The 19,148-nt window shown below is 41.8% G+C and overlaps 1 protein-coding gene across 1 annotated transcript in view; it reads left to right on the forward strand.

Annotated features, from left to right (window-relative positions):
- Positions 1-19,148, forward strand: part of LOC144797757 (IgGFc-binding protein-like) — a 283,418-nt gene that overhangs the window by 188,646 nt on the left and 75,624 nt on the right. The window contains exons 73-80 of the mRNA XM_078668518.1: positions 616-713; positions 1,221-1,400; positions 7,261-7,463; positions 8,879-9,023; positions 10,653-10,894; positions 11,428-11,592; positions 15,772-15,899; positions 18,422-18,690. Of these exons, the coding sequence (XP_078524644.1) occupies positions 616-713; positions 1,221-1,400; positions 7,261-7,463; positions 8,879-9,023; positions 10,653-10,894; positions 11,428-11,592; positions 15,772-15,899; positions 18,422-18,690 (1,430 nt within the window). The remainder of the gene's footprint in view (positions 1-615; positions 714-1,220; positions 1,401-7,260; positions 7,464-8,878; positions 9,024-10,652; positions 10,895-11,427; positions 11,593-15,771; positions 15,900-18,421; positions 18,691-19,148) is intronic.

Consider the following 19,148-nt stretch of genomic DNA (forward strand, 5'->3'; position numbering starts at 1 on the left):
CAAACTGCCTACTATTAAACCACAAAAGTACCAGTGATGTACAACTGCCAACTCCAAGGACAAAAGGAGTGATTCACATGCACAGTCTATAGTTTATTGCATACATTCAGTCAATTATATCTCCTCTGTACAATGTATTGTTGCTCTTTCTGGAAAACCAGTAATGTATGAGTAACTCCAGTGTGCAGTCAACCCCCATGTACAGTCCATCTCCAACACTGACATTGATGTGTGTGTGCATAAAAAATCATATCATGCATTTACACTCAAACTCCAAAGTTAAAACCCACACGGGTGTCAGAATCATAATACATATCTGCAAACACTCACTGTCTCCAACAAGGAATCTACTCACTTTCCCCCCAAATGATTGTGTTTCTGTAAGGCTGGTGAGGCTGAGGCAGAATCTATACCACTTCAGGTACACCAGCCGTGTGATACACGCGATGCTGTCACAACATTTATCTGCTCTACATAGGCATTAGTCTGTTAGCAAATTCCCATTATTCCCAGTAGACAGATAAATCCCTTGTCGTTTCTGAGATGAATATCCCGGCTTTGTCTTTGCTTGACTCTCAAGTGATTTTTTTTCTCTGTGTTGCGTCTTTTCCACAGGTGTACGCATAATGGAGGGCTCAACACACCTTGTGACCCACTCATCATACAAGATGCGTCCAAGCCTACCAGTTGTGGATTCATTAAAGACCCACAGGGTAAGGTCAACCAAAGAGGTAAAGTCCTTTCTGATGTGAATTGTGGTGGCTTAGTGTGTTCCATGAAAAGAGGTGAGCCATGGACTGGAGCGGCCCTGAGACCGGAGTATCCCATAGTCCAGAAGGACATACATACGGAAGTTGGCCATATAACAAAAGGGTCCATTACTAAAAAATAGATGGATGTAGGCTTGGGACCGAGTGCTTGTCAAGATCATTCATTCCAATCCTTGGGCAGGAGTTTGTTGGGTTTTTCAGTTTAGATGCCCCAACATCCTCCCTTGCATCTGTTCCTTCTCTGTGCACAACTCTTCCGCTTCTTCCTTACTCCCTTTTCTGATCTTCCCTTTTCTCTTGGGGGTCTGCTATTTTTTCTTTCCTCTATTTCCCTTTCATTATCCCCATTCCTCATTACAATCTTTTTCAGTATTTTCCTCCTTCAAGTCCTTTCTCTGCCATTTTTCTCCCTGCTCTAACTCACACGTTCACCATCGCTTTGCCTTTTAGGTGTCTTCAAGGCCTGCCATGACAAGGTCCCGCCAGAAGACTTCTTCGAGAACTGTGTTTATGACCAGTGTGGCACTGATGGGGACACAGTAGCCCTCTGCTTCTCCCTGCAATCCTATGCTGACCTCTGTGCCCAGAAAGGGGTCACGAACATTGTTTGGCGGAACAGTACCTTCTGCCGTAAGTATCTGTACATGGTTTTAGGTTCTTCCTAAAATCAAGTTTCACACTCATCTCTTTGCTTGACATCAATTCATCACAAGCTTGATCTCAAAGCTAAAGAACTAAAATCAGAGTTCTCATTTCCTGCTGGGGATAAGATGGCAGTCCCCACACTTCCATGTTAGTGACATCACAGTTATCTCATAGTGACATTACAGTGCTTGCATTGTCTCAATCTAGTGACATTACAGTTATCACATAGTGACATCACAGTGCTCACATTGTCTCCATTTAGTGACATCACAGTTATCACATAGTGACATCACAGTGCTCACATTGTCTCCATCTAGTGGCATCACAGTTATCACTTAGTGACATCACCGTGTTCACAATGTCTCCATCTAGTGGCGTCACTGTTATGTCATAGTGACATCACCGTGCTCACATTGTCTCCATCTAGTGACATCACACTTATCACATAGTGACATTACAGTGCTCACATTGTCTCCATCTAGTGGCATCACAGTTAGGATGCTTTCACTGGATTGATAGCATCATTCTCACACTGTTGTTGGCTAGTGAGTTCACAATCCTCAGTCTCCTCTCCGCCTAGTGACCTCACAGCCCAGACTGTATCACTTGATAGATGGTATCACCATCCTCACACTGCCTTTGGCTTGTTGCATCTAAGTTTTCACATTGTTGCCAGATAATTACTACCGGTGTTTAGAAATGGTCCTACGAAAAGACCAATAAAACCTTGTTTACAAAAAGACCTCTGGGCAGCTGCTATTTTTATTTTTTATTTATTTATTTATGAAGTTTTATATAGCGCGAACATGATCCCGAAGGATATCAAAGCGTTTCACAATTCAGGATGGTTAGGTAGGCGTCCAATACAAATCAAAGGAAATAGTTACAGAGGTTACCACAAAGCAGTACAATAGTTGAAGAAACAAAAGTTGGGAGGGGAAGACAAGATTAGGTCAGGGGGTAAATACATCAGTGCAAGAGATGAATATATAAGACCAGTATCTTCAAGCAAATGGAAAGAGCCAAAGTAGGATAAGAACTTACCTAAGCAGAGATATGTCTTTGTGAAGGGCATGACCGTAGGTCCATTCCCATGTTGTACTCCCCCCAATAAGAGGCACCACACACACTGTTTGGTTTTGGTTGAAAGAGTCAATGGCACCGGCTTTATCCTAAAGGCATTACGTTGAAAACTTGGCTCTTTTCAGTATGATTTTTTTCTGGTTGGGCCTTTGTGAGCTGCTGTGTTGTGTTTCTCCTCTACAGTTCTCTTTGCCAAAGCGCCGGAACACCCCTTGGGGTAGCCGTGCGCTATAAAAGAGACCTAAACATAACATAACATAACATTATCATCTCAGTGTCACCCAACCCGTAGCTATCTATGACCATTTGAAGAAATCCTGTTGCATCCTGCAAAGCCCAGAGAAAACATCTTAGAAAACAATTCCTTCCTGAGGGGTGATCCTTCTACACCTGACACAAGAATTAAGATTTAAGTGTCATGGGACAATGACCACACCGTCTCCTTGTCATGACCTTATGCCCTGATAGAACATGTGAGGATTCTTCATGGATTGATCATTGGGGACAATCAGCACCCAGTCTCCTTATTTTGACCTCACATCCCTCTGCAATGTGTGAGGATACCTCGTAGATTAATCATCGGAGACCCTTTGCACACAGATCCTTGCGATGACCTCATTTGTTCACCCAAAAGCAATTTCCCCTCCCAAGAGGTACATGTAATATATTCTCGCATTGCCCTCAATGAGGAAATAGTCAATCCCATAATATTTCTTCGTTGCTGAATAAGTAAATGAAATAACAAGGATAGTGAGTGAGTGAACATATTTCTTAGTTGGTGAATGAGTAAGTGAACTAAGAAGGATAGTGAGTGAGTGAACATATTTCTTAGTTGGTGAATGAGTAAATGAAATAAGAAGGATAGTGAGTGAGTGAACATATTTCTTAGTTGGTGAATGAGTGAATGGAATAAGAAGGATAGTGAGTGAGTGAACATATGTCTTAGTTGGTGAATGAGTAAGTGAACTAAGAAGGATAGTGAGTGAGTGAACATATTTCTTAGTTGGTGAATGAGTGAATGGAATAAGAAGGATAGTGAGTGAGTGAACATATTTCTTAGTTGGTGAATGAGTAAGTGAACTAAGAAGGATAGTGAGTGAGTGAACATATTTCTTAGTTGGTGAATGAGTGAATGGAATAAGAAGGATGGTGAGTGAGTGAACATATTTCTTAGTTGGTGAATGAGTAAGTGAAATAAGAAGGATGGTGAGTGAGTGAACATATTTCTTAGTTGGTGAATGAGTAAGTGAAATAAGAAGGATAGTGAGTGAGTGAACATATTTCTTAGTTGGTAAATGAGTAAATGAAATAAGAAGGATAGTGAGTGAGTGAACATATTTCTTAGTTAGTGAATGAGTAAATGAAATAAGAAGGATAGTGAGTGAGTGAACATATTTCTTAGTTGGTGAATGAGTAAGTGAAATAAGAAGGATAGTGAGTGAGTGAACATATTTCTTAGTTGGTGAATGAGTAAATGAAATAAGAAGGATAGTGGGTGAGTGAACATATTTCTTAGTTGGTGAAGGAGTAAAGGAGTAAATGAAATAAGAAGGATGGTGAGTGAGTGAACATATTTCTTAGTTGGTGAATGAGTAAGTGAAATAAGAAGGATAGTGAGTGAGTGAACATATTTCTTAGTTGGTAAATGAGTAAATGAAATAAGAAGGATAGTGAGTGAGTGAACATATTTCTTAGTTGGTGAATGAGTAAATGGAATAAGAAGGATAGTGAGTGAGTGAACATATTTCTTAGTTGGTGAATGAGTAAGTGAACTAAGAAGGATAGTGAGTGAGTGAACATATTTCTTAGTTGGTGAATGAGTAAATGAAATAAGAAGGATAGTGAGTGAGTGAACATATTTCTTAGTTGGTGAATGAGTGAATGGAATAAGAAGGATAGTGAGTGAGTGAACATATGTCTTAGTTGGTGAATGAGTAAGTGAACTAAGAAGGATAGTGAGTGAGTGAACATATTTCTTAGTTGGTGAATGAGTAAGTGAACTAAGAAGGATAGTGAGTGAGTGAACATATTTCTTAGTTGGTGAATGAGTGAATGGAATAAGAAGGATGGTGAGTGAGTGAACATATTTCTTAGTTGGTGAATGAGTAAGTGAACTAAGAAGGATAGTGAGTGAGTGAACATATTTCTTAGTTGGTGAATGAGTAAATGAAATAAGAAGGATAGTGGGTGAGTGAACATATTTCTTAGTTGGTGAAGGAGTAAATGAAATAAGAAGGATGGTGAGTGAGTGAACATATTTCTTAGTTGGTGAATGAGTAAATGAAATAAGAAGGATAGTGGGTGAGTGAACATATTTCTTAGTTGGTGAAGGAGTAAATGAAATAAGAAGGATAGTGAGTGAGTGAACATATTTCTTAGTTGGTGAATGAGTAAATGAAATAAGAAGGATAGTGGGTGAGTGAACATATTTCTTAGTTGGTGAAGGAGTAAATGAAATAAGAAGGATGGTGAGTGAGTGAACATATTTCTTAGTTGGTGAATGAGTAAGTGAAATAAGAAGGATAGTGAGTGAGTGAACATATTTCTTAGTTGGTAAATGAGTAAATGAAATAAGAAGGATAGTGAGTGAGTGAACATATTTCTTAGTTGGTGAATGAGTAAATGGAATAAGAAGGATAGTGAGTGAGTGAACATATTTCTTAGTTGGTGAATGAGTAAATGGAATAAGAAGGATAGTGAGTGAGTGAACATATTTCTTAGTTGGTGAATGAGTAAGTGAACTAAGAAGGATAGTGAGTGAGTGAACATATTTCTTAGTTGGTGAATGAGTAAATGAAATAAGAAGGATAGTGAGTGAGTGAACATATTTCTTAGTTGGTGAATGAGTGAATGGAATAAGAAGGATAGTGAGTGAGTGAACATATGTCTTAGTTGGTGAATGAGTAAGTGAACTAAGAAGGATAGTGAGTGAGTGAACATATTTCTTAGTTGGTGAATGAGTAAGTGAACTAAGAAGAAGAATAGTGAGTGAGTGAACATATTTCTTAGTTGGTGAATGAGTGAATGGAATAAGAAGGATGGTGAGTGAGTGAACATATTTCTTAGTTGGTGAATGAGTAAGTGAACTAAGAAGGATAGTGAGTGAGTGAACATATTTCTTAGTTGGTGAATGAGTAAATGAAATAAGAAGGATAGTGGGTGAGTGAACATATTTCTTAGTTGGTGAAGGAGTAAATGAAATAAGAAGGATGGTGAGTGAGTGAACATATTTCTTAGTTGGTGAATGAGTAAGTGAAATAAGAAGGATAGTGAGTGAGTGAACATATTTCTTAGTTGGTGAATGAGTAAATGAAATAAGAAGGATAGTGAGTGAGTGAACATATTTCTTAGTTGGTGAAGGAGTAAATGAAATAAGAAGGATGGTGAGTGAGTGAACATATTTCTTAGTTGGTGAATGAGTAAGTGAAATAAGAAGGATAGTGAGTGAGTGAACATATTTCTTAGTTGGTAAATGAGTAAATGAAATAAGAAGGATAGTGAGTGAGTGAACATATTTCTTAGTTGGTGAATGAGTAAATGGAATAAGAAGGATAGTGAGTGAGTGAACATATTTCTTAGTTGGTGAATGAGTAAGTGAACTAAGAAGGATAGTGAGTGAGTGAACATATTTCTTAGTTGGTGAATGAGTAAATGAAATAAGAAGGATAGTGAGTGAGTGAACATATTTCTTAGTTGGTGAAGGAGTAAAGGAGTAAATGAAATAAGAAGGATAGTGAATGAGTGAACATATTTCTTAGTTGGTGAATGAGTAAGTGAAATAAGAAGGATAGTGAGTGAGTGAACATATTTCTTAGTTGGTAAATGAGTAAATGAAATAAGAAGGATAGTGAGTGAGTGAACATATTTCTTAGTTGGTGAATGAGTAAATGGAATAAGAAGGATAGTGAGTGAGTGAACATATTTCTTAGTTGGTGAATGAGTAAGTGAACTAAGAAGGATAGTGAGTGAGTGAACATATTTCTTAGTTGGTGAATGAGTAAATGAAATAAGAAGGATAGTGAGTGAGTGAACATATTTCTTAGTTGGTGAATGAGTGAATGAAATAAGAAGGATAGTGAGTGAGTGAACATATTTCTTAGTTAGTGAATGAGTAAATGAAATAAGAAGGATAGTGAATGAGTGAACATATTTCTTAGTTGGTGAATGAGTAAATGAAATAAGAAGGATAGTGAATGAGTGAACATATTTCTTAGTTGGTGAATGAGTAAATGAAATAAGAAGGATAGTGAGTGAGTGAACATATTTCTTAGTTGGTGAATGAGTAAATGGAATAAGAAGGATAGTGAGTGAGTGAACATATTTCTTAGTTGGTGAATGAGTAAGTGAACTAAGAAGGATAGTGAGTGAGTGAACATATTTCTTAGTTGGTGAATGAGTAAATGAAATAAGAAGGATAGTGAGTGAGTGAACATATTTCTTAGTTGGTGAATGAGTGAATGAAATAAGAAGGATAGTGAGTGAGTGAACATATTTCTTAGTTAGTGAAGGAGTGAATGAAATAAGAAGGATAGTGAGTGAGTGAACATATTTCTTAGTTAGTGAAGGAGTGAATGAAATAAGAAGGATAGTGAGTGAGTGAACATATTTCTTAGTTGATGAATGAGTAAATGAAATAAGAAGGATAGTGAGTGAGTGAACACATTTCTTAGTTGGTGAATGAGTAAATGAAATAAGAAGGATAGTGAGTGAATGAAAAGTGAGTGGGTTTAAAAAAGTGAACTTTTTCCTGTTTCCTCCACAGCACTGAACTGTCCTCTTGGCAGTACCTACACTGCTTGTGGCACAGCCTGCCCGGCCACCTGCACCGACCTGTCGGCCCCCAACTCCTGCGACCTGCCATGCGTGGAGGGCTGCGTCTGCCAGGAGGGACTTGTTCTCAGTGGTGACCAGTGTGTCCCCTTTGGCCAGTGCGGCTGCACCGACCCGGATAGCAACTACCACCTGGTGGGTCACGGAAACTGGAATTGACCTGCACAATTCATTGGTCTGGGAGGTCAAAGGTTGGCGGGAGGGGAGGAGTCTTTAGCCAATATCTTTTACACTACAATATGACTCTGTTTCCTTTTAATATTTGGATGGGTGCCATGTTTATTCTGTTATCCCCTAACAACCGAGCTTATTCAGCTTGAATAAGGGTCATCACTCATTCCACAAAAAAACACAATAAAATAACCCATTTTGGGTCAGTTCCCTGTGACCTTCCATGACCTCTTGCCCTCAACCTCTCCCTGAGGTTCTAAGACACAGCAGTGCATGATGGGAAAAGTTATTTAATATGTGAAAAAGGGTCCTATTCACAAAACATTTTTTAAATGTATGGGTGGAGATTTTCATCTCCTGATGAGCGAACTTTTGCAAGTTTTTATATTCACAAATTACTCCTGGAGAATGTCTTTAGGAGCAGGTTTCGAGGTGTACTTCTAGGAATGTTGAGTGATATCTCCTGCAGGTTCCTTTCCCTCCTCTGTGGAATCCAGGACTTTTATGCACACAAGGGCAACTCTTTGTAACCGCCTACATCTCTACAGGGAGTGTGAATTTCATACACTTTTGTGAGTTGTTCCTCAGCTTTTCCATCTACAGAATTATTATTATTATTTCTGTTATTATTTTGCCAATAATCCAGCCTGGGGGAAATTGAAAATGTCTCCAAGTCTCATCATTATGATCATAGCTGCCATTTCACAGCCCTCTGGCAAAAAGCCAGTCCCCAGCAGCTCTCTAAGTGGGAAACAACCTTTACAACGCAACTTTTACAACGCACTACCATTACAACGAAACTTTTACAACGCAACATCCATTACAACGCATGTCTTTACAACGCAACCATTACAACGCATGACACTACAACGCATACCACTACAACGCATGTCATTACAACGCAGTCATTACAACGCATACCATTACAACACAGTCATTACAACGCATACCATTACAACGCATAACATTACCATCCAACACTTACCCTACTGTTGCACCCCCTTGAGTTAGAATAGTAATTTTTACCCCTACACTATCCAATACTTACCAAACATGCAGGTAGTTTAACAATATTCGTTGTAATGGCATGCGTTGTAATGGAATGCATTGTAATGGATGTTGCGCTGTAAAAAATGCGGTGTAAAGGTATGCGTTGTAAAAGTATGCGTTGTAACGTCATACAACCCTCTAAGTCTTCCTCCATCCCTGATATAGAAGCTTTGCTGCAGATGTCACCTGTGGCGGGAGCCCGTTCAGTAGGTTTGGGGTCAACGCTCTCCTCCGTCTATCCCATCGTTGTCGCCACAATAGTTGTACGTGGGCCGGAGAGCTGTTCTCACTGCATCTCTTTGTCTCTCTCTCTCTCTCTGGCCCTTCAGGTTGGCGAGAGCTGGTTTACAAACAACAACTGCACCGAGCGCTGCACCTGCTCCGGCTCCAACAAGATCACCTGCGAGGCGTGGCGGTGCAGCCCCGTCGAGGAGTGCCGGCTGCAGGAGGGACTTCTGGACTGCTTCACTACAGGTGGGTGGGCAGATGGCCCTGATGCTCTGTTGCAGCTCTTGTCCAGTACAACCCATCTGTTGGTTTGGTCAAAGCTTTTGCTCTCCCTTCTCTGTGGGGAAATAGAGGACTATATAGTGCAGTGCAGTCTACAAATCCAACATATTTCTAATATTTGTATTGTTCATCATAAAACATGTCTTTCTATTTAGTTCAGTTTTATACCTTTGTACTGCTGTAGAAACAGGTGATACTCTTACCCGCTTAACCGCGGCCGCAATTCCACCACGGTGCGGTGGTTTAGCGGAGTGGGCAGGGCTGCGTCGGCCAACGGATGTGCCCAGCACTACGGAGGTAGTGCTCGCGACGGCCATTGGCTGACAAACGTAGCGAAGGGGTTACACATCTCAACGGCCATCACTTTATTGACATTACTAGAAAGAATATTGGTGTCACTCCTACATGGTTCAGGGCCGCCACCTAGAGAATTCTGCAACAGGTGCATTAAAGTTCAGAGTTGTCTTAACCAGCTAGCAGCAACTTGTAGCCAAATCAAAGTTAAAAATCCATAGTTAAATGAAAAGATATTTAAAATTCATTTTGATGCGAGCAGGTAACCTGGATCCTTCATTTTGTTGTTGGGGAATTATTTTGCAGGTGTTCTGAAGTTTTCCCTCCATATTCTTTTATCTTCTGAGATGTTGAGGCTGTAGAGCAAGAAGGAGGTGGTTTCCAAAGCAGCCTCCACAGCTGTTGTGGTAACAGCTACCTTTTGTCCTGGTTGTGACATCGACTTGTACGTTGGCGCCGGCTCTTGAGCGGGGAAAGTAGGGCAAAGATGCTGGAAACTGATGGGCACAAACATGATCATCAGTTGTATGAACAGTTTTTGTTTTTTTACTTTTCATTTTCTAGAAGAATTTGAGACCACCAAAAACACATTTTTAAGTGTTCGACATATTTGTGAGGTGTGCAACATGCCATGAGAGATTTGGGGAGGCAGGGTGTGCTTATCTGGAGAGGTGACTGATCTAATCAATAGTCATTCAGAAACATATAAAAAAAAGATGTTCAGCCTTATAAATAAAATGTTAACCTGCTGCCACACCATCAAGTCGATTGTGAACCCTGAAAGTGGCCAAGATTGATCTTCTTTGTCCAGGTGTTTCGATGTGATGCACATTTCTGAAACAACATAAACATTTAAGAATTCATATAGAGAATCACATAATGAAATATAGGGTTTTAGTCAAGTACAATCCAGAATTATTAATTAAACCATGTGGCTGTAAATGGAAATAATTTCTAAATCAGGCATATAAAACTTAATTAATGGATTCTTGGGAGGCATTAATTGCTAAATGGATTTTAAAACGTGAATACAAAAGTCTGAATTTATGTGAAGACTTTCTAATTAGGATAGAGGTTCTGAGTAGATTTGAAGAATTTCCCATCAATATATAGCATAATGGCATTGGAATTTGAAATGCAAAAGTAGAAATTGGAAAAATCAAATTGAAATGGATTGCATAAATAATATAATTAATTCCAAATCGCTAATTGTTGCATTGAATTCTAAATTCTAACATGAGGTAAAAATTCGCTTCCTGAATTCTAATCCTTCCTGGAATCTTCTCCTCCTCTGCGCAGGTGTGGCAGCGTGCCACGTGGCAGGAGACCCGCACTACTTCTCCTTCGACAGCTTCATGCACACATTCATGGGCACTTGCACCTACACGCTAGTGGACGTCTGCAACCCCAGCCAAGTCACCCCCTTCACCATTGTGGCCAAGAACGAGGAGCGCGGCCAGCCCTTGCTTTCGTACATCCGCCTGGCCCATATCAACCTTCGCGGTCACCGGATCACTCTGATGAAGAGCAAGAGGGTTCTGGTGAGTGATGCGGCCATTTTGTCTTCAGGGTCCAGGTTCTGGCGGTGACCATAAATGGATGGCTGATGTTACAGTTATGCTCCTGGTTGGCTGCATTTCCTTGTCTAAGTCTCACTCTTCAGCAGTTCCACCTTTCCCTAATTTCCTCCATGGTGCTCTCCCTTTTGCAGACCCTTTTCATCTTGCCTATGTTTATCTTTTCCTTCCCTCTCACTAGTTCCTGCTCTCCCTGTTTTTTCCAACTTTGACCCCCTCTCTTCACAACAATTCTTTATGTCCCTGTTTATCCCCTCTCTGTCCTCCCTTTCAACAAAATAGTTTTTGTTCTCTTTGATTTTCTGCTCCATTGTCTCCTCTCTGCATCTCCTACTCGCATCTTTTTCACCTCTGGCCTAACTTCCCCCTTCCCTTCAGTTATCCTAGTTTTCTGTCTCTCTCTCCAAGAGGATTCTTACTCTTGTGGGTTCCTTCACCTCTTTTCACTCATAACTCATTACAGTTTCTCTGAACACAATGTCTCCATCTCCTTCCAGATTGACGACGAAAGAGTGAGGCTTCCGGTCATTAACCAGATTCCGGGGGTCTCCATTGTCGCCAGCGGCATCTACTCCGTGGTAGAGACGGACTTTGGCTTGGTGGTAAAGTTTGACGGAAATCACCACCTGGAGATACAGGTCCCTGGATCCTATTATGATAAGGTAAGACACCCTGCCTTAGGAGGGAGGAGGTGGGCGGGGAAAGGGGTGGAGCCTGGCTGTCTTCATGGCATCTCTATATCACCTGTCAGGGCTGAGCTTTCTATAGGAGGACCCATGCTAAAATATTGACTACAATATCACTGACATACAAGCACACAGAGTCAAAAGCATTAACTGCAAAACATTTAAAGAACCACTCGTAGTTTTTATTCATTCACAATCTTCCACTTTCTCCCAAAATTGTGAAAACAAATATTTTTACAGCTAGAAAATGTAGTTTTTTTGTCCACAAATCTTGCAGCTTCATCATACCACTGTCTTTCTCTCTTTCTAAATTCATTTTTATCCCAAATTGTTCCTCCAAACACATGCTCTAGAAGCTGTACTGGATATGAACTTCAAACAGGAAGCACATAGTTACACATCCAACCACCCTCTTCTTGCTTCCCCTGTGTAACACGACTTTGAAACATGTAAACCTGCTGCCACTGGTCCCTCCGCGAGCCTTTAAATTTTTGGCGTTTGTTTCACTGGCAATGCAAGTGCCAAAGGATAGCATAAGGCACAGGTCCACGCCTCTGTGTGTAACCTGAACGCCACAATCCATGTTCCCTGCTTATTCCATATATAGGGCATCAATTGTCCCTGTGTTAGAGGGCAGGTTAGACATGGAAGTTAAAGCAACTATCTCATATGTACATGAAGGGAAACAACCCTAACAACACGGGCATCTCATCGCGATGCCATTACAATGCGGTCATTACAACGACCACCTTGTTACCACGCAAAGCCATTACTACGCAAGTCGTTACATTGACTTGCAGTAGATGATGTGCTAACATTAAAAATAGTATCGTTTACTATTCCAACAACTTCCCTAATGTTACCTAGGCTGGAGTTGGAATAGTAAATAATAAATTTCTAATGTCAGCGCGTCATCTACTCCAAGTCAATGTAATGACTTGAATAGTAATGGCTTTGCGTGGTAACAACGAGGTCATTGTAAGAACCGTGTTGTAATGGCACACGGAGTAATGGCTCACGTTATAACGTGTCATATTACCTTAATAAGGCAACATGCTGTTTTAGACAAGCAAAAAAACACTTTCTGCTTGAAAACACAGTTGAAACCTTGCAATCAGACCCCACTCCTATCGCTGAGACGCTGCCTGACAATGGGGTACAAATGAAGGTCCCGAGCATCACACACCCATAGGGGCATACATAGTCATGCGATGTGAACGATACCCTTCAACAGACTCCGATAAAAGCAGCGATGCAGAGATCACCCTGGAGGTGTTGGGTTGAGTAGTCAAACGTCGTCCTGCCAGTGTACGGAGGTCTCATGATGCCGTACCGTCAAACTTTGTGTGACGTGGATCAGGAACGCTTCAGTACCATTAGCTAGTAGGTTTGCATCCTGATGAGGTGCGCTAAAGCTGTACAGACTGAGCCTTAGCCAAGTAAACAAAGACATTGGTTGCTATTGAGTTACTGGTCTCATAAGAGTAAGGCTTGGCCATGGAACTCTTAGAAGAGCCCTCTAATTTCACCTCATATGGCAATAATACTAAATAATGCACACAGGAGCTTGTGGGTTCCTTCATGAGATTCAAGCAATGTGAATGACAGAATGAAAGTGGTCATCATTGAAAGGCATGCGAGTCGAAGCCAAAAACCAAGGGGGTCCTTGCATTTACCACCCTTTCTGGGGAGCACTTGCATGTGTTACCCCCAGAGCATCTTCCAGGGAGTCCAATCTCTTGACCTCTTCGTGTCCTCTTGTCCTCGAGTGTCAGCTTTATTGCAAAATACTTACCTCCCCAACTCCTAAGATATATATCCGGCACAGCTCCTGTCTACTGATATTTGTAAACATCTGTCATATCTTGCCACTCTTAACAACTGTATTTATAACTCTTGGCTATTGAATAAAAAAACCTTTTTCCACTTCCCTATTTATAACCTTACAGTATTTAAATATCTATGTATTTCTCTCATGTCATCTGTCTCCTCCTTTTATGCATTTATGCCTCAATGTACAGTATTTTTACCCATTAGGTAAACATTTCTCTTGTATCAAATTTCTCCCTTATCTAAAATTTTGTGATTTGGAGAGAAGCTCCACTGAAACTGAAAAAAAATGTGATCATGTAGAACACGTAGAGAAATACACTGGCTAAAAGAAGCAAATGCTCAGGTTTAAGACTCACTGCCTAATTCACAAAAGGGCAGCTTTATCAACCCTTTACCCACTACAAAGTCAATAACAATGACACAAACTGGCACAATGTACTGATATAGTATTTACCTTCCAGCAGAAAACTTTATTTGTGCTGGAGTGTAGCCTTAAAGTAACAGGATTGCTCTCAGTGCTACCTTGCGTCAAAAAGGCATCCCCTGGCGGGCCATGTACTTTCCCCCACTACTACCTTTGGTTGCTAATGTACCACCCTGTCTGCCAGCAATGGTAGACCGGGCTTTGCACCACAAATGGCACTTCCTGAAAGCAGGAGTTACGCTGGAGAAATCTTGTAAATTCTCCAAACTTCTCCGCTTCAATGTGCAGGACATGTACAATGTTTGAAAAGTTTTTAAGGCGGTCTAAGCATAGTATTTTGCACTGGAAGGTACTTTTCCACTCCAAAACCTAGGCAAGCTATTACACACCCCGTTTAGACAATGGTACAAAGAGGTGTGCGTGGTGCGAGGCAACGTATTTGAGCACCAGCACAGAGGGTGATAGCAGCAGTGCCGTATCTGTGTATAGAAGCCTCTTCGATGTGTTTTCCCCCTTCTGCAACGCAGCATAAAACATTTAAATAAATCTTCCCCAAATTCTACTGTGACCTTGACTGATCCCATCTTAATGATCAAACCCTGTGTGATACTACTCTCTTCACTAGAACAGGTGTTTGGCCCTGATGTTCTGAGATGGGGGAGGGGCTGGATGAAAGGTATTCCCTCTTAGTTTCTGAACTCAAGGCTCTGGGACAACTTCAGAGTCAAATTCAGGACCATCCATAATTATCATGGCTTTCAGACCCTTTTCCTGCTGTCTCAAGCTCTCTTTCCCGCTCTTCCGCACAACTTCAATTCTTTTCAGGTATCATATTATTCTGTTCCCTCCTGCTCCACGGTGACCTCGGGACTAAAAGTTGTGTTTCAGAATACCTCAAATCAGCACTGCTGAAGTATTTGAAGTTCATCCCTCTACCTCTTGTACCACATATGTTCCCATGAGGTTTTTACATGTCTTTCTCATATCACCGCTCTACCATGTTTGTTCACCTGAGTTGTCTAAAAATCCCTTTAATGCCATTTCTTTGCCTTCTCTTCTGTGTCCATAGTCTTTTTTGTTTTATGTTTTAGTTATATGTCCCTGTTATCACCAGCATATTCTTCCTATTTAATTTTCTCTCTCAAATCACTCAAGCTTACTGTGTTTAAACCCTCCCTGTGATGTTTAAAGTTCTCTTTCACACCTTTTCCCTTTTATCCATCTGAATTTCAACGATGAAAGTCCTTGTGACTCTCTTCATAGCATGTCAGCTGCCGACCATGCACCGTTGGCTGGGTCTCTCTCTTCATAGCATGTCCGCTGCCGACCATGCATCGTTGGCTGGGCCTCTCTCTTCATAGCATGTCCGCTGCCGACCATGCACCGTTGGCTGGGTCTCTCTCTCTTCATAGCATGTCAACTGCCAGCCATACACCGTTGGCTAGGCCTCTCTCTTCATAGCATGTCCGCTGCCGACCATGCACCGTTGGCTGGGTCTCTCTCTCTTCATAGCATGTCAACTGCCAGCCATACACCGTTGGCTGGGCCTCTCTCTTCATAGCATGTCCGCTGCCGACCATGCACCGTTGGCTGGGCCTCTCTCTTCATAGCATGTCCGCTGCCGACCATGCACCGTTGGCTGGGTCTCTCTCTCTTCATAGCATGTCAACTGCCAGCCATACACCGTTGGCTGGGCCTCTCTCTTCATAGCATGTCAACTGCCAGCCATACACCGTTGGCTGGGCCTCTCTCTTCATAGCATGTCCGCTGCCGACCATGCACCGTTGGCTGGGCCTCTCTCTTCATAGCATGTCCGCTGCCGGCCATGCACCGCTGGCTGGGTCTCCAGATCGTCTCTTATCTGCACTCACGCTTCTTGATCTGTTGCTTCTTACCAGGTCTGCGGTATGTGCGGTAACTACAATGCCAACAGTACCGATGAGCTCATGATGCCCAACGGCCAGCAAGCCGTGAACGTCACCCAGTTTGGCAACAGCTGGAAGGCAGAAGGGGACAGTGACCCAGGGTAAGTGATTTTTTTAGTACAATCCTTCAAGACATTCACATGGTGCAGGCCGAGTTAAATGACAGTCTTAATTAGGCAAATCATTGCGTGGACCCTAGCCTCATCATGTGCGTAGGGTTGGATCCTTGGATTATTATTCAAACACTCTTCTTTCTCTAATGACCTTCACGCACATGAGTTGGGTGAGTTTCTTTGAAGAATCATGGTCTATCTATGGGTGCGTTCATGGCGGTCAGATTGGGGTGACTTGCTGGAAAGACTTTGTCAGACAGAACATTGGATAAATTAGCAGACGCGTAGTAGTGTGGTTTCTTACAGGTTTTTATAAGAGCGATGCTTGACTGATCTCTGGTCACCTTCATGGAGATGAGGTCCTTGAGAGACTTGAGTATGAGACCAGCTATGATCTCTGATAACTGTCCTGGAGCTTGAGGGTATGATGCAGTTTCCTTACAGAACTTGTTTGAGGATTGTTTGACCTCTTCCCTGGGCTTCGGACAGCCTGTGTCTACAGGGCAGTACCCCTGGTGCTTACGGTCATACATCACCAGTACCAGACCCAAGGTTTCTAGTGTCCTGCTAAAGATTAACCTGTTTGTACTTGAGTCTTCGATGTAGCTCGGTCAAGCAGTTATGGCATAACCTATATTAGATCTCAGTACAGCACAAAACTCTATAAACACCAATGTTTAGTGCGCGTTATGTCTTTAAAAGGAACATATTTATAACCATTAACAGAAACCTGGTATGTATGTATAGAACATTGAAAGCAATATTCCACAAGAGAAGTTCATTTATAACAACTCAAAGTTCAATATATCTGTGGTATCTTATCTTAGACCTCTTCAGTTTGTTTTTTAAACCAAATTTTATTGTTTTATTACAATACAACATGGGTCCAGAGACCTCTTCAGTTAACGAGTAAAAGACAATTGCATAAGGGCTATGATCATGTGACGAGGTCCATTTATACTAGGTTTAGTTGTACCTTGTTTTAATTGCTCATTCTAATAAACAAGAGTAGTAATTTTGTTCATAAGATAATGGTGGCACATACAAGTATCAAAAAATGGTGCCATGGCTAGGCTAATATGTGCGGACACACCACTTCGACTAATCTTTTGAAAATACGAGATAGTTGCATTAGTGTTCTCGACGTTTCGACTTCATCGGTCTAGAATCGGACGGGTCATCTTCAGGACATGTACCTGGAGCTACTAAAGGATGCCACCATTCTGTTTGATAAAAAGATAAATATATACATAAAAAGCTATGAATATAGGTCATAACGTATGGTGTGTCAGCATTTTACATTGTATACTACATCATATAAGGTGGTTTAACACTGAGGATATTCTAAGTAAGTTGCCAAGCACACACACATGCACCTGTAGTTGCTTTGTATAACAAGTGTAAGAACAGCATGCAGTGACATGGTCCACAATAAAAAGCCCACACATGCAATTTGCTACAGTTTGTGATACACAGTACTTAATCACCCATGGCTACTGAAAGGGACTACAAAGAGGGTAGATATCTACAAAGTGTCAAGCATTAGGGGAGGAGTAAAGATGACTTATAAATGAAGCTGCATGTATCAAAAGGTCCCACAGCAGGAATATGACTTTATTTAAATCAGGAGAAGGTTGGGCAGTACAAAAGAAGACAAACCCACAGTACGTAGCGCCTTTGGCAACAAAGTAATAGTCCAAACCATATTCTTAGATTGAAGGTATAAGTATGTGCAAAGATAGTTTTTCTTTCTGAATACAATTCTGTGGTAAAGGGTTGTGAAATTTGTCAATCTATGGACCTGGTTGGATTCCCAAAGACTTGGTAGTGTCTTCGAGAAATATGTCCCCATGTCCTTCAGTGGAAGTTACAATCTCTGTTGTCTGACCATCTAGATTAAGAATCTAAGAGTTAGCCATAAGCTGCAGAAATCACCTCAAAACCCAGTGACAGTGGGTGCCCCTGAATCAAGTGAATTCAGGGAGGCTCCACTTCATTCAGCCTTTAGGCTCCCCGAAGAGGGCTTCAAAGCACCAGCCTGGTCTTGGACCGGTCAGAGTTGTGCTGAGTAGCCGGTGCATTGCAGGATTGAAAGGGGTGACACCCTGAGGTGCAGGCACTGAAGCAAACCTTTTGCGGAAAGCTAAGCAAGCTGTGACTTAGCAGGCCCAGAATCCATGTGCAAACGGTGCTGATGAGGTCAAGGATATCTGCTTCGAACCGAGAATTATTTCTCATAAAAGTAGCAAAATTACTAAAAGTGAAATGGAAAATTGGCTTGTCTTTTTTGTTGTAGCTTTCTCCACACATGGGGAGGGTGTTCTTATGATTAATGCTTCTGGGTTGGCCTTAAATTAGACATGTTGATGTTTAAGAAAAGAATGAGTGGAATTTTCAAATATATGGGTGAAGAACGAAGGGATGAAAGGTACTCTGTTTAGATGCTTTTAATATAACTTTCATGTGCCACTGTGTGATGTCATCTTGCCCACTTGCTTCCTCCCCTCAAGCTGTCAGCCCGACACACGTGAGGACCTAGGCCCATCATGCACACAGGAGGAAAAGGCGCGTATGGAGGCCCTGTGCAAGGAGATGCTGTCTGCCAACTTCCAGCCATGCCACCATACAATAGACCCTTTGTTGTTTATTCAGAACTGCATCTACGACATGTGCGAGTACCAGGGCATGACGTCAACCCTGTGCGACAACGTTCAGTCCTACGTGGAGGCGTGCCGAAGCCAAGGCGTGGAAATCAATTGGAGGAACAGCACCTTCTGCCGTACGTAACACACCCAGTCCATTCACTGCCTCTCAGAAAGCAACAAGCAATCTTTTGGTTGTGGACACATAACATGGGAATACCCTTAATATTCAAGGTAGCAGATAATGTGGGTTCTATGGCAGCAACCCTCTCACTAGTGGAAGTGGGGGTCAGCAGTGGGGGGGCAGGCATAGAGGGAAATCAGGAAGCTATCCCTAGGGCTTGTGCCTCCGCGAGTCTGGTAGGCTCAGAAGATTCAGCCACAGTCTTTAAACAAGGCGAGCAGCGCACATGCGCTGCGTCGCTAGGTGAGACCTAAAAAGTTCCTCTCAGTTCAGCTATTTTCTGCATCACCATGAGAGTAGAGTCGGAGTGCAAGGGTGGATGGGTTGGCTTGCATTGTCTCCACTTGTCTGAGCCCCGGTGTGGTGGGAGCCCATGAAATGGGTAGGCATCCTACTTTCTGATTAACAATT

Source organism: Lissotriton helveticus, chromosome 12 (assembly GCF_964261635.1).
Source record: "Lissotriton helveticus chromosome 12, aLisHel1.1, whole genome shotgun sequence".
Classification (NCBI taxonomy): Eukaryota; Metazoa; Chordata; class Amphibia; order Caudata; family Salamandridae; genus Lissotriton; species Lissotriton helveticus.